At 48.0% G+C, this 15,438-nt stretch overlaps 1 protein-coding gene and 1 non-coding gene across 3 annotated transcripts in view; one reads left to right on the forward strand and one right to left on the reverse strand.

Annotated features, from left to right (window-relative positions):
• cacnb1 (calcium channel, voltage-dependent, beta 1 subunit) overlaps positions 1 to 15,438 on the forward strand; it is a 104,167-nt gene that overhangs the window by 15,988 nt on the left and 72,741 nt on the right. For both annotated transcript variants that reach the window (XM_072442905.1, XM_072442906.1), the window contains exon 2: positions 57 to 143. In XM_072442905.1, the coding sequence (XP_072299006.1) occupies positions 57 to 143 (87 nt within the window). The remainder of the gene's footprint in view (positions 1 to 56; positions 144 to 15,438) is intronic.
• Positions 6,594 to 6,665, reverse strand: trnac-gca (transfer RNA cysteine (anticodon GCA)). The gene has a single exon. It is a non-coding gene; the product is annotated as a tRNA-Cys (tRNA).

The raw sequence follows: 15,438 nt of genomic DNA on the forward strand, positions 1-15,438 counted from the left end.
GCGTGAAGAATGCCTCTGAATCTAAAATCGTGTCCCTCCATCTCGTCTGTCCTCAGGGAAAGTACGCCAAGAGGAAGAGCCGGTTCAAGCGCTCGGACGGGAGCACATCGTCCGACACCACGTCCAACAGTTTTGTCCGACAGGTAAGAAAATAATCACGAAAGTACTGAATGTTTTTGGCAATGGGATGAAGCGATTTTTACTTTCCTCATGACGTTCTTAATTGTGCTTTTGCTAATCCTGCCGATGAATTTGTCTCTCTCAAAGTTTAATGACTTTGATCTCTCGTCTAATGCTCTGAAGCCGCTTCTCCTGCCCACGCAATCACACTACGCTTATGTTCAATTAAAAACCCTTTATCTGGAGGTTGGTTAATTACATTCCCAGCTGGTCAAAGGGAACTTGGATGGAATTCTTTAACGCTGTGAAGATTGGCCTTTGAGTGAAATGCCTACATTGACTTACTAACCCTGAGTAGTCAATTCACGACAACAGTTTGGATATTACGGCAACATAGAGGAACGCCTCGGTCCGTATGACGGGGAAGAAGAAGAGGAAGCGTGACCTGGTCGGTGACGATATGAACAGCGGGGAGGACCCCCCTGGAGCCACTGGTCCTGTGCAGCGTAGGGCGTCTTCTTGCTCGTCTATGGAGGGCTCTCTCAGTGAGGAGCAGGGCGAGGGGGTTGCAGATGTCGGGGATGTGAGTTCAGAGTGTAAGGTGTTCATAAAGCTTGCGCAGGATAATGCGTCCTTTAAGGGGTGGGATCCGATGGCGTTGACAAGGAGCCTGACTGTAGCTGTGGGAGTGGTCAAGCATGCAAGTGTCCTTAGGGATGGCTCGCTGCTGGTCGTGTGCAAGGACGTGGCTCAGCAAAGGAAGGCGATTGAAGCTAAGTGTCTGGGGGGGAAGGACATTCTTGTGTCTGATGCTGTAAGAGGCACGGTTAGGGGAGTTATAGTAGGCGTCCCTACGACGACATCTGTGGATGACATAAAGGAGAATTTGACTGGAGCTAAGGTGGTGGATGCTAGGCGGTTGAAGATGACCCGGGATGGGGTAAGGTGTGACAGCCTGTCGATAATGATTAGATTTGAAGGTGGGATCCTGCCTCGTGTGGTGTGCGTTGGGTACATGCGCTATGGCGTACGCCCATATGTTCTGCCGCCCCTGCGTTGCTTCAAGTGCCAGCGCTTTGGGCATATTGCAGCGGTCTGTAGAGGGAAGCAGAAGTGTGGTAAATGTGCAGGAGACCACGAGTATGGGAAGTGTGACGACGGAGCAAAACTCAAGTGCTGTAACTGTGGGGGAGAGCATAGCTCTGCCTACGGGGGATGCGTGTTCAGCAAGAGGGCTGCTGAGGTGCAAAAAGTTAGGGCCTCTCAAGGCATATCCTATGCGGATGCGGTCAAGAAGGTGTCTGGTAGTCAGGTGACGGTGGATGCAGTGGGGGCTGCCAGTGCTGCTGGTGTCCTAGGCGACAGGGGAGGGGGCAGCGTTGCCCGCGGCCAGGGGGGGTCCTCACTGGGATGCCTGTGAGTGTGGCTTCCACGGGCAGAGGCCCTGTGGGTGCGGAGGATGTACTGGTTGTGAAGAGGAAAGATTTCTTCCTCTTTATAGTGGAAGTGATTAACTGTACTGGGCAAACCAAGAAGAGATCCGAAAAGACTAAGATCATCGCTAAGGCTGCAGGGAAGTACTTTGGAGCTGGGGGCCCCGAGTGGACGGAGATAGAGGATGCGCTGCGGGAGGGCGCCCTGCCCCATTCTGGCAGTGGGAGTGGGGGGGCTCCCGATGCGCCGTCAGGTTCCGGGGGCTCATAATGGCGGTGGTTGTCTTGCAATGGAATGCGCGTAGTCTTCGTGCTAATGGCCAGGAATTTAAGCATTTTGTCTCTACCTTGTTGAACAAGCCTCACGTTATGTGCGTGCAGGAGACTTGGTTACGACCTAGGTGGGGTTTTGGGATACAAGGGTATGTGTGTGTTAGGAATGATAGGGAGCAGGGTAGAGGCGGAGGTGTGGCTGTGTTTGTCCGAGATGACCTAAATTACGTTGTTGTCAGTGTGAGTAAAGCGCCGGAGGCCCTGGCGGTGAGGGTCTGGCTGGGTGGTGAAGCTGTTACTGTGGTTAACCTTTATAATCCGTGTGGTGAGTTAACGTTAGAGTCCTTGCATAGTATCGGTAAGGATGTTCGGGGAAAGGCCGTGTGGTGTGGGGATTTTAATGCGCATAGCGCTTTGTGGGGCGGTAGTGGTACCGATAGGTATGGGCAGGTGGTAGAGGGTTTTATCAATCAAAGGGAGTTGGTTTGTCTGAATGATGGGGGTGGGACCCGCTATGATATGGGGACCGGTGCGGAAAGTGCAATAGATCTTACACTTGTGTCCAAGGAGTTAGCTGGTGTTTGTAGTTGGGAGGTTCTTGGTAATCTTTCTTTTGGTAGCGATCACTATCTAGTCCGCACCGTGATTGGCTTTGGGAGCTGTGTGGTCAGGGGGACGAGGATCCAGAGGTGGCAGTTGGCAAGGGCGAACTGGGGGGCTTTCCTGAGGAAAGCTGATGATGGTTCTAGGGTTCTGCAGGAAGGAGGATTGACTCAGGTGGATGATCTCAATAGTGCAATTGTCTCGCTCATCACGCAGTCAGCGGTAGGCACGATTCCTAAGAGTGGTGGTAGTGGACATAGGAAGCGGGTGCCGTGGTGGACTGAAGCATGTGGTCATGCTGTTAGGGCGAGAAATGCGGCGTTTCGCCGGCTAAGGGTTGCCCACACTGAGGGTGCCCTCATTGACTACAAGAGGGCCCGCGCTGTTGTGCGGAAAACTGTGAGAACGGCCAAGAGTGCCTATTGGAGGCGGTATTGTTCCAAAATTGGGAGAGAAACGCGTCTCGGGGATGTTTGGGGGATGATTAAGCGGATGCATGGGGTTGAGCGCCGTCATGGGACCCCGGTCCTAATACTGAATGGTGTTGAAGCAGTCAGCGACGTTGACAAAGCTGAACTGTTGGCCAGCACCTTTGTGTCGGTGCACAGCTCTGACAATCTCTCACCTGCGGAAAGGCACTACAGGGAGAGTACTTTGGCCCAGAATTCTGAGCTGATTGGGCAGCCTTCGACTCAAGATGACCTTGACCTTCCGTTTAGTTTGTTTGAGCTAAGGAGAGCACTTTCTAAGGCGAAACAGACGGCCCCGGGTAGAGATGAGGTGTGCTATGACATGCTCTCTCATTTGACTGATGACACGCTTGGGCTAGTCCTGGGTCTTTTCAACCGTGTTTGGGATTCAGGTTGTGTTCCATCTGCGTGGAAACAGTCTACGGTGGTGCCGGTTCTGAAGCCGGGTAGGCCAGCGTCTGACCCTTCAAGTTATAGGCCGATTGCCTTGACGTCGCAGCTCGGGAAAACGATGGAGCGCATGGTTACCGAGCGGTTGGATTACTTCTTGGAGAGTCGGGGTTTGCTTCCTGCGCACCAGAGTGGTTTCCGTAGGGGCAGGAACACCATGGATTCCGTGTTGTGTTTGGAATCTGATATCCAGCTGGCCAGGGCTCAGAAAGAAAAGGTTATTGCGGTGCTCTTTGATGTGGAGAAGGCGTACGATATGGTTTGGAAGGATGGGCTCCTCATTAAGCTGCGGAAGTGTGGTGTGAAGGGTAAACTGTTTAACTGGGTCCGGAGCTTTCTGTCTGGCCGGCGTATCCAAACCAGAGTGGGCGCTGCTTACTCTGGGGTCTATGAGGTAGAGAATGGGATCCCGCAGGGGAGTGTGTGTAGCCCTATCTTGTTCAATGTCATGATTAAGGACATCTTTGACGACGTGGATGGGTCTGTTGGGAGGAGCCTTTATGCTGATGATGGTGCTCTATGGGTGAGAGGGAGGAATCTCCGGTTTTACGAGGCGAAACTGCAAAGGGCAATACAGCAGGTGGAGCAGTGGACCCTGAAGTGGGGGTTTAAACTGTCCGTACGGAAGTCTCAAGTGATCTGTTTCTTCAATGGGCATAGGGACGTCTCCCTTCGACCGCATGGGCAGGTGCTTGAACAGGTCAGGGAGGTGAGGTTCTTGGGGGTCACCTTTGACGAGAGGCTTAGTTGGCGTCAGCACATTGATGAGGTCAGTGGTAAATGCAAAAGGGTGAATAACTTGCTTCGTTGTCTATCCGGCCAGGACTGGGGGGCCAGCAGAAGGTCGCTCCTGGGTATTTATCGGGCCGTCATGAGGGCGGCTATTGATTATGGCTGTATAGCCTACATGTCTGCGGCTGAGACTAACTTAAAGAAGCTTGATGTGGAGCAAGCCCAGGCCTTGCGCATCTGCTGTAGGGCTTTTAGGACCTCCCCTGTCTCGGCGCTGCAGGTTGAGTTGGGGGAATTGCCGTTACGGCTCCGGAGGCTAGAACTTCTGTTAGCTTACTGGGTGAATGTGCAAGGTCATACGAGCTCTCACCCGGTGAGGGACTTTCTCAGGGTTGATGGGGGGCAGAGTGAGGCTGGCGGTATGGTTTTCAGCCAGGTAGGAAATGCGAAGGCGCGGCTTGCGGGGGTTGGTGATCTGCGTGTGAGCCCGTCGGTGGCTTTGTCTGCTATAGCTCCGTGGAAGTTTGTCCCGGCTCCTGTTGATGTTAGCTTGCATGGCAAGCTTAGAGGAGTCGCTGGGAGGGCACCGCAGTTTGCCGTTCAAGCGATCATCGATAAGCACTCAGGTGATGTGTTTATTTATACCGACGGGTCTAGGGATCCTGAGAGTGGGCGTACTGGCGCCGCTTATTTTGTGCCTGACCTGGGGCTAGCGGTCAAGAAGAGGTTGACAGATCGCCTTTCTGTTTTCACGTCGGAACTTATAGCGATACGGTTGGCGTTGGAATGGGCGGAATCTGCTTTGCAGTGCTGCGGCATTGTGGTGGCCTCTGACAGCCTTTCTGCATTGCAAAGCATTAAATCTGGGAAATCGGATTGCAGACAGGATGTGTTGAATGGCATCTTCTGTCTGATGCTCTCCCTGTCCAGGAAGGGTGTGAGGGTTTCCTTCATTTGGGTCCCTGCGCATGTGGGGGTGGATGGTAACGAAATGGCTGATGCACTGGCTAAACGTTCCCTTCGGCGGCCATCAATTGATGTAGCGGTTGAGTTGGGCAAGTCTGAAATCAAGCCCGTTATCAAGAGTCATGTGGTCGGCCTTTGGCAGGAATTTTGGAGCCACTGTGTTACTGGACGGCATCTCTATCACATACAGGGTAGTGTGGGTCCTTGCGGGTCTATGGGCAGGAACGCGTGGGAGGAAAGGGCCTTCGCCCGCATGAGGATTGGCCATACTGGACTCAATTGGTCACTGAGTAGGATAGGCAAACATCCGACCGGTCTGTGTGGTCACTGTCGGGTGCCAGAGACTGTCGAGCATGTGCTGATTTGCTGTGAGGCTTATGATAGGGAAAGGACCGGGTTGGCCTTGTGGTTTCGGAATAATGGGCGGGAGTTCAATCTGCGGAACGTTCTGGCGATCCAGTCACAGGGTTTGTGTCAGGCTGTGGTTGCTTACTTATGTAGCACAGGGCTGGGTAAACGTTTATAGAGGTGGGGGGTGTTGGAGACTGAGCCGAGGATGAGGAGCAAGAGGATGTTCTAACGCGCTTGGACTTCGTGGGCCTAGAAACGCCAAAGTGATGGAAGAAGGACTTCTAACCGAACGTCAAAGAGGGCGAGGAAGGTGAAGAAGAGTCTCCCTGGAATAAAGCCGGTTGGTCTCTGACACAACAACTATTCTAGTCACAAAAACACATCATGACCTCATGGGCTTTGTACGCCAAAGCAATGGGAGGAGTACTTTTACGGACTACGACAGAGTCTGAGGACTACGAAACGTCTGAGGATTAAAGTCTGGCGGTAATGCAACACTCGGATGCCAACCGCCATAAAACAACAACAACAACAACGACTACGACAAAGTCTGAGGAATAAAGTCTGGCGGTAATGCAACACTTGGATGCCAACCGCCATAAAACAACAACAACAACAACAACAATTCAGAATATAATCTTGGATTTTTTGGTCTAAATTTATGTATTTGACCTAGATTATGTGAGTCATTTTGCTGTGTTTCTCTCTGAATCGCTTCAATAGTTTTGCATGTATGTCAATCAATTTGTTCTGTCTTTTTTTTGTCTTTAGTTGAGGTTTGATTACCAAACACATGCGAAATGACTGTAAAATTAATCACAAAAGTGCAGAAATATCACCCTTGTTGACCCTTATCTGAAAGTTTAGAACATAACTTATTTTAATTGACATTTTTAATCAGCTCTGTCAAATTTGAAAGTGAATCCTTCAAAATGCTGCTTTTGGCAATGTTTTGATGCGCCTCCACACCTATTACCTGCAATCATTTATATATATAATCATTTATATCTATGTATTGTGGATTATGCCCTGTTGAGCCGCACATACAGTATAAACCCATTCAAAGAGCTATTTTCTTAGTTCTTGGTGCAGGACAAGTGTAAATAGTGTAATTTACTCTCAGTTGGCTCCAAACTCAACAGCTGATCGAACGCAGCGTCCAACCTCATCCTGAAAAACAATTAAAATGGTATTTAGGGGGCATCCGGATTTGAACCAGAGACCTCTTGATCTGCAGTCAAATGCTCTACCACTGAGCTATACCCCCATGGCTGTTGATTGTAGCATCAGCAGATCCTGTTTGCATTCAAGGCCGGTCAGAGGTACGTCACTGCGTGTTGACTTTACAATAGCATTTGGTATTGTTATGACTATTGTGAGCAGAGGTTGGCACGGGCTCGTTGTCATGACTGACACTCTTTTTGCCCTGTTAAAGGTGCACGTACACTCACCATGGAACCGTTTTGGCACCTTGGTTTAACACCTTTTAAAAATACTTGGAACATTATTAATAGGTTGTTATAACATCAAAATGCTTGAATTTTTCCAATTTTACAGTAAAAAGTACTACTTTTGTTGTTTGGACCAACTTAGCCTTAGTCTGAGGGTCGCATTTGGCCCCCGGGCCGTAGTTTGCACATGCCTGCATGCTATAAACGATAAAGTTGATCTTCAAAACAACATTCCCAATATTATCTACATTTCAAAATAGTGAGTATGAGGAATTATTCAACGTTTTCTTAACCAATTGGCAGATTTTTAAGATTTTGAGCTAAACTGTCACTATTTTGACACTGGATAAAATATAACTGTTTATTTTAGTCATGTGCAAAGACAATATTTCGATCCGTTACAGCCTTGTTTTTCAATTTCCGTTCTGAATCAGAATCAGAATCAGAAAGGGTTTATTGCCATTGACAATAAACATAATTCACAAACATAGGAACTTGTCTTGGTGATTCGGTGCAACATACCGTATTTTTCGGACTATAAGTCGCACCAGCCAAAAATGCATAATAAAACATATATAAGTTGCACTGGAGTATGAAATGCGGTTGCAAGTGTGAAAATAACAAATAGTATCCCATATAAGTCTCTCTGGAGTATAAGTATATAAGTATAAATATAAGTATAAGTCGTACCCCGGCCAAAAGAATGAAAAAAGGTGCAACTTATAGTCCGGAAAATACAGTAAAACAATGAAAAATGAATAAGTCAACGCCACAACGAGCTTAAGTCAGTTTCGCTTTTAACTACAGTTCTTGACATTTTGAGAGCCCGGTCTGCGTTCGGCCCCGTGTTTTCCAGCAGCGGCGGCCGGCGTGTTTGTCCTCACCTCGGCCCACGCGGCGCTCCGTCTCTCACACGTCCAAATGGCTCCGATAGCACCACAATAATAACACTTTCCCCCCGGGGCCGCACACGACTGCTCTCTGTGGAAATGTGTTACGGGGACAAGGAAGTTCCGGGGGAATTATTACGACAGAAACGTGTGTCTTTTTACACTTGTATTTATGATCCCGATGTCGTATTCAGACAATGTCGCAGCCGTTTGTCCAAAATGTGCAAAAAAAACGCCTGTAAATGTCTTAGTCGAGGCGCAAAATGGGAACGGACTGTCAAATTAAACCCAAAAGTGCAGAAATGTCACCTTAAACTGTTTGAGAAATTACTCTTTTTTTTTTTTTTTGTATTATCAGCCCTCTTCCATCCTTTTGAAATGTTTTCTTATTTTGACAGTCACGGTCCAAAGAGCTCGCGGATAATAATTTCTGCTTGGGCTGAGTGATGATCTCATCTCTGTGACAATATGCTCTTTTGGAGAGTCATCTTGTTTTCTGTTTAACTCAGACTCAGACTCACACGCTCTTGAAAGGTTCTGACGAGCAGATGACTTTGGCTGTCTGCTTAAAGCCGATTGAAGGATTTAAGGACTTGTAATCGCGATCATCGGGAGCTCCAGATCATTTTATAATTGTGCACATCTCCAGAGCAACAGGTGCAATGATACGTTTTTCAATACACTTTATACATATTATACATTTGTGATTGACGTTGCGATGGGTCTTGTTGGCGCTGAACCGGTCTGGCAAAGCATCTGGTTTTCTTCGATGTCACAATAAGGAATGTAACGATATCAAATGCTATTGTTACGATTATGGTGAGAAAAAACACCACGATTTAACGATTATTCACGATTATTGGGTCTGGGACTAAACAACAGTGAAATCTTTAATTTTGTTGTCTACTGCTCCTCAAGTTTGGGACCGGTTCCACGAAATGTAACTTTCTGAAAGACTAAATAAAATTCAATGTGACAAAAACAGCCAGATCAAAATATTTTCTTTACATTTAGGTCTATTTTTGGGCCGTATATTGAACAAAAAATACATAATTTTGCTTCTAAAATTGTCACGATTATTATATTTTGTTCCTTTTGGTCACCTGAATATTCCCGATTATCGATTAACCAAATAATCTTGACACCCCTTGTCACAGTTCTTATCTTCATATTAGGATTGCAAAATTCTAATCAAAATTTGAAGTAATTATTTTGAGTAATTTCCTCCACAAACAACTAAATATCCCGTATTTGTCTGGATAAAAACATAAAACCTTGTAGTATACCTGTGTGCAAACATGTTAAATGCATATTAATAGAGGGAGTGGGTTGTCAAAAGTGTGAAAAGTGTCACAATTTAATTTGATTTAATCGACAAATATTGAACGGGAAACGCTCTGCCAGTCACAACATTTACATGCGAGACATGAGAAATCATACTGCGCTAAAAAAAAAACATTCTCAATTCGTCCTTCTCCTCCCAAAACGGCCGGACCAGTTCCGCCCAAGTTCACGGAACAAGCGGGAGAGTCAACCGATTCAAACCAGCTCAAATTTTGCTAATTTCTGGTTGAACTTGGCCGTCTTCTTTTCGGCCTAGTAGTGACTAGGAGAGAGAAGAAGTTGATTCCACGTTGTAGTCTTTATGCGGGAGGAGGCTTGAGGAGGCTGGAGGAGGCGGGAGGAGGCTGGGAAGAGGCTGGAGGAGGCGGGAAGAGGCTGGAGGAGGCTGGTGGAGGCTGGGAGGAGGCGGGAGGAGGCTGGAGGAGGCGGGAGGAGGCTGGGAAGAGGCTGGAGGAGGCGAGAGGAGGCTGGAGGAGGCTGGGAGGAGGCTGGAGGAGGCTGGGAGGAGGCTGGGAGGAGGCGGGAGGAGGCTGGAGGAGGCGGGAGGAGGCAGGAGGAGGTGGGAGGACGTTGGAGGAAGCGGAGGAGGCGGGAGGAGGCTGGAGGAGGCGGGAGGAGGCGGGAGGAGGCTGGGAAGAGGCAGGAGGAGGTGGGAGGAGGCTGGGAAGAGGCTGGAGGCGGGAGGAGGCTGGAGGAGGCTGGGAAGGGGTGGGAGGAGGTGGGAGGAGGCGGGAGGACGCTGGAAGAGGCGGGAAGAGGGGGGAGGAGGCGGGAGGAGGCGGGAGGAGACGGGAAGAGGCGGGAAGAGGCTGGAGGAGGCTGGAGGAGGCTGGAGGAGGTGGGAGGAGACGGGAAGGAGGCTGGAGGAGGCTGGAGGAGGCGGGAGGAGACGGGAAGGAGGCTGGAGGAGGCGGGAGGAGGCTGGAGGAGGCGGGAGGAGGCGGGAGGAGACGGGAAGGAGGCTGGAGGAGGCGGGAGGAGGCTGGAGGAGGCTGGAGGAGGCTGGAGGAGGCGGGATGTGCACCAGAGTAGAGGTTTATCCATCGTATAATATGAGCACAAAAACGCAGTGACTGAGCGATACCCCCATGTTTAGTTTAAAACCCACAGATCTGTGTTTTTGCAGATCATTTCGGACGTTCGCACTGACCGTGACTGACAAAAGCACAGATTGTTCTGCCTCGGGCTAAAATGTTATAAAAAAAAATTCTTGCAGATGAAGTATTTGTACTGCTTTGACAGCGACGTTACTCATATAAAAGTGTTATGGCGTAAAAGTAGGTGTTTTTCCTGGACATGTGCTGACAAAAAAGCATGTTTGCATGTTTAGACAATGACAACATTCCAAGGAACAAAGTTTTACGGGTCCAAACAGTAAAATAAAGTAGTAACGTAAGTAGTAAATAGACAAACTCAGAGAATACAAATAGAGCAATATTGGGGCTGTTTTTGTAATTTCTTTTCATGGATGATGCTCGGCTTTTTAACGGTGCGGTTTAGAGTCAGTAAAGTGCAGATTTTGGAGGAATAAATCAGTCTATTGTCGTGTCAAATGCCACTGAATAAAAAAGTATGCATTATCTATTTTGAGGAAATGAACATCGACAGACATTCATATTTGTTTTGAATGACTATAAGGTTAAAGACGGGGATCCACGTTGTCGTAACTCCCAGGTCCAACCATATCCAGGCTGAAATGCTCGTCTTTGATTTGCCTGATCTAAAGGTAACACTGCTTTTCTGCTCTGACATTTCCAAAGCCAAGCGGTCAAAAAGTGTCCTAACCCTTTTTTCCGTCCGACCTCTTGATTTGCGAGAGGAAATGATTTGCCCCTCGCATGGTGGCCTTTCCTCTCTACAGCGCGGCGACTTTACAGAGCAAAAGAGACGGAAAGAAAAAAAATCCGGTGGATGTACGTGGGGCGCCGCGGCCTCCTGTGGTTTGCAAAGGTTAGAGCTGCAAGGATCAGCCGCCGCTTTGGCCTTGGCTTTAGATTGGATCAGTCGATGTAAACCGCCATAAAACGTTTCATCTTTTCCATAACTCGACATTTTGTCTGGTCGAATTGAGTCAGGTAGTTTTCCAGTGCTGAAGCATCGGGCCATTTAAAGGGGCACCGTGTCACTTTTTTGTCCTTGAAGATGTTGTAGATTTTATGCACCTATCGTATTTCCAACTATAAATTGCACCTTTTTATCATAGTTTGGCCGGAGTGCGACTAATATGTGATATTATTAACACATTTATAACATTTTGTGCATTATTTTCACACTGACTACCACAAGAGGACGCTCTAGGCTCTAAGCGACGCAGAAGAAGAATCTGCTCTTCCTCTACCTCTGGAGTTTGTGGAGTTGTTTAGAAGTGACACAGAGGAAGAAGAATTCAATGGATTTAGTGATTTGGGGTAAAACTGATGCTTTGGTAAACTTGTTAGCATGTTCTTTATGCTATAGTTATCTGAATAACTGTTAATATGTTACATTAACATACCAGACACTTACCACAGTTCTGTCTGTGCGTCATGTAGCTGAAGGTGTTAGCGTTAGCATACGTACAGCTATTCACCATGTTCTCTAATCTGTTATTATTTTAAATTGTATTTCAAGATGAAATGTCGGTTCTTGGTCTTGGATTTTATCAAATAAATTTCACCCCAAAAAGCTGGTGCGACTTATACTCTGGAAAATACGGTACATTATCTTATTTATATGCTCCTTATCGTCTCGACCTGGCAGAATTACGGCCAGCGCAACTGATAAAATGCATTTCTTTGCGTTTTTCAGCTAGCAGTATATTTTTGTTGTATATTTTCTCGTTGATTGTTGGCGATTCAGGACACTTTCCTCAACAAACGGACCCAAAGGCATCTTATTTAAGGAGAGAAATGTAATGACTCCCACTAGGGACGTCACACTATCAAATGTTGGTGTTTTACGATTATAGTGAGAAAAAACATCATGATTTAACGATTATTAACGATAATTGAGACTGACAAAACAACAGTGGAATCTTTCATTTTCATCTTTCCTTCCCGTGGTCTGACATGTGACTGTTTCTCAGGTTTGTGACCGGCTTTACACTATTGGACTTTCTGGAAAGACAAAATAAAGTTACATTTGGCAAAAACAGTCAACTTATCTAGTAATCGGTTAATCGTTATCGGGACTATGAACAAGACCCCAAAACGTGCCACGCGCAAGAGAAGACGACTCGTACTAAGCGGTAATAGCATCAAAACGACACCGGACACGTGCGCGTTTGGCGTTTTCCGACTTAGAAAAAAAAAAAATTCCGTAGCATGCTCGACCTCAAGCAGCGTCAGCTGAAAATCTGAGGCGTGCGGCCATTTTAACCGAAAGAATAATCACTAGACTAATCGGTTAGCGAAGCGGTCGTTAGCTGCAGCCCTAGTTAAACACCGGTAAATAAAAAAAGAAAAAAACACAGAGTGTAAGTTAAGTTTGTCTTCGACGCTGCAGGAAACTCATTACCGTATTTTCCAGACTATAAGTCGCACCGGAGTATAAGTCACACCAACCAAAAAATGCATAATAGAGAAGAAAAAAACATATATAAGTTGCACTGGAGTATGAAATGTGGTTGCAAGTGTGAAAATAACAAATAATATCACATATAAGTCGCTCCGGAGTATAAGTATATAAGTACGAATATAAGTATAAGTCACATCCCGGCCAAAACTATGAAAAAACTTGCAACTTATAGTCCGGAAAATACGGTACTTAAAACGGCGAGATACTTATTAAGACAGATACGTCCGTCTCGTAAAGCCGTAGCGATTTTGCCGGCACGCCTACCAGTCCAAACGGCTAGCATAACGCTCACGCCGATTCTCTCCGCGCGGCCTCTGACTTCCAGTGCGGAAAATGACTCACGCGCACTTCCCATTTCTATACGTTTACGCGCCGCGGCCTATTTATTATTGTCATCATCTATTTTTTTTTTTCTTCTTCTTCTTCCCTTTCACATCCCTGTTGCTCGCGCTGTATAGGCCACGTCTCACACACACCCACACACCAAACCGAGCTCACGGCGGAGCTTTGGCTGGGCACACCGCTCGCCCCGGTTTCCCAGGCAACCGGGCCAGTGGATGTCGGCGGACGCGCGCACACGGGCACGCACGCACACACGCCAGCCAGCGCCACGTGGGAAGGCGAAAAGGGAAAGAAGAGAGGCCCCTCCGATTCGAGCGTGCGGCGGTGGCGGCGGCGGCGGCGAGTGGGCGCTGCCTACGCCTCTTCCAAGATGTGGGTTTTGAGTTCGGCAGAAAAATGCACACTTTTTCGAAGGCCTCGCTTTTCATCCCTCTTCTTGTTCTCCATCATTCTCTCCGTCTCTCCGTCTCTATGTCTTTTCCCCTCTCTTTCCTTCGCCCTCTCCCTTTCTCTTTTCATCTCTCTCTTCCTCTCTTGATCCATCCTTCTCTCTTATTCTGTAGCTTTCTCTCTTTCTCGCTCTCTTTCTATCCTTCTCTCTCATGTTTTTGTATCACATTTCTCTCTCTCAGTGTTTCTTTTCCTCCCTCCTCTCTTCCTCTCTCTTCCTCTCTCTTCCTTTCTCTCGTCCTCTCTCTTCCGCTCTCTCTCCCTCTCTTCCTCTCTCTCGTCCTCTCTCTTCCGCTCTCTCTCCCTCTCTTCCTCCCTCTCTCTCTTCCTCTTTCTCGTCCTCTCTCTCGTCCTCTCTTCCTCTCTCCCTCTCTCTCTTCCTCTCTCTACCTCTCTCTTCCTCTCTCTCGTCCTCTCTTCCTCTCTCTCCCTCTGTCTCTTCCTCTCTCTTGTCCTCTCCCTCTCTCTCTTCCTCTCTCCCTTCCTTTCTTTCGTTGTCTCTCGTCCTCTCTTCCTCTCTCTCCCTCCCTCTCTCCCTCTCTCTCGTCCTCTCTCTCCCTCTCTCTTCCTCTCTCTCGTCCTCTCTCTCTTCCTCTCTCTCATCCTCTCTCTTGTCCTCTCTTCCTCTCTCTCCCTCTCTCTCTTCCTCTCTCGTCCTTTCTCTCGTCCTTTCTCTCATCTTCTTTTCCTCTCTCATCCTCTCTCTCTTCCTCTCTCTCTATCCTCTCTCTTCCTCTCTCTCTCGTCCTCTCTCTCTTCCTGTCTCTCTCTAGCCTCTCTCTTCCTCTCTCTCTCTCTAGCCTCTCTCTTCCTCTCTCTCTCTAGCCTCTCTCTTCCTCTCTCTCGTCCTCTCTCTTCCTCTCTCTCTTTCCTCCCTCTATCCTCTCTCTTCCTCTCTCTCGTCCTCTCTCTCTATCCTCTCTCTTCCTCTCTCTCTCGTCCTCTCTCGTCCTCTCTCTCGTGCTCTCTCTCTTCCTCTTTCTCTCTAGCCTCTCGCTTCCTCTCTCTCTCGTCCTCTCTCTCTTCCTCTCTCTCCTGTCCTCTCTCTCTGCTGTCCCTCTCTTCCTCTCTCTCTCCTTTCCTCTCTCTTCCTCTCTCCCGTCCTCTCTCTTCCTCTCTCTCATCCCCTCTCTTCCTCTCTCTCTTCCTCTCTCTCGTCCTCTCTCTTCCCCTCTCTTCCTCTCTCTCTTTTCCTCTCTGGATGAAGGTGTGATAAGCGGACAGCTCGAAACAGGAGTATAAACGCGGCGTCCGTCTGACACAATATGTCTCCCCCTGATGTGCAGCGACATTGCCTCTGGAGCCGCTCCATCCATTAGATTCTTACCACTTGTGCACAAATAAAAGGGAAATAAAATGTGCTGATTTCGAAAGAAAGATAAATGGTTTGGAAGATATGAACGATAAGACAGTTAAGAGCATTATCCATGTCATTGATAAAACGTAGAGAAGAAGAGTTACATGTAAAGCCTTCAGAAAATGATTTTGTTGATCTAAATGCTGGAATTTCTAGTGCAGTTTAGTCATCATCAAATCATCATCAAATCAATTTATTTTTGTAAGGCCCAAAATCACAACAACAGTTGCCTCTGAGGGCCACAGGGAGAAATGAATCAACAATGTCTGTGGTGGCGATGAAGTCAGACAATGTCTGTGGTGGCGAGGGACGATGTCCCAGGGTCCTCTGTCCTTAGACTCTCCTTCTCGGCCAGGAAAAACTACAAAAAAAACCTCTTTGGGAAAAAAGCGTAGAAACCTGGAGGAGTTCCAGTGAAGGAGAGATCCGACTCTCACAGACGGACAGACGGACACGAGGGAGACTGGCGCTGGACCCACTCTTCAGGCAGATGAGGGACGGACTGAGTCGAACTGGACCCACTCTTCAAGCAGATGAGGGACCGACTGAGGCGAACTGGACCCACTCTTCAGATGAGGGACCGACTGAGGCGAACTGGACCCACTCTTCAGGCAGAAGAGGGACCGTCTGAGGCGAGCTGGACCCACTCTT

This window comes from Eucyclogobius newberryi, unplaced genomic scaffold (genome assembly GCF_026437365.1).
Source record: "Eucyclogobius newberryi isolate DKJ021-1_F unplaced genomic scaffold, fEucNew1.0.hap1 SCAF_13, whole genome shotgun sequence".
Taxonomy (NCBI): domain Eukaryota; kingdom Metazoa; phylum Chordata; class Actinopteri; order Gobiiformes; family Gobiidae; genus Eucyclogobius; species Eucyclogobius newberryi.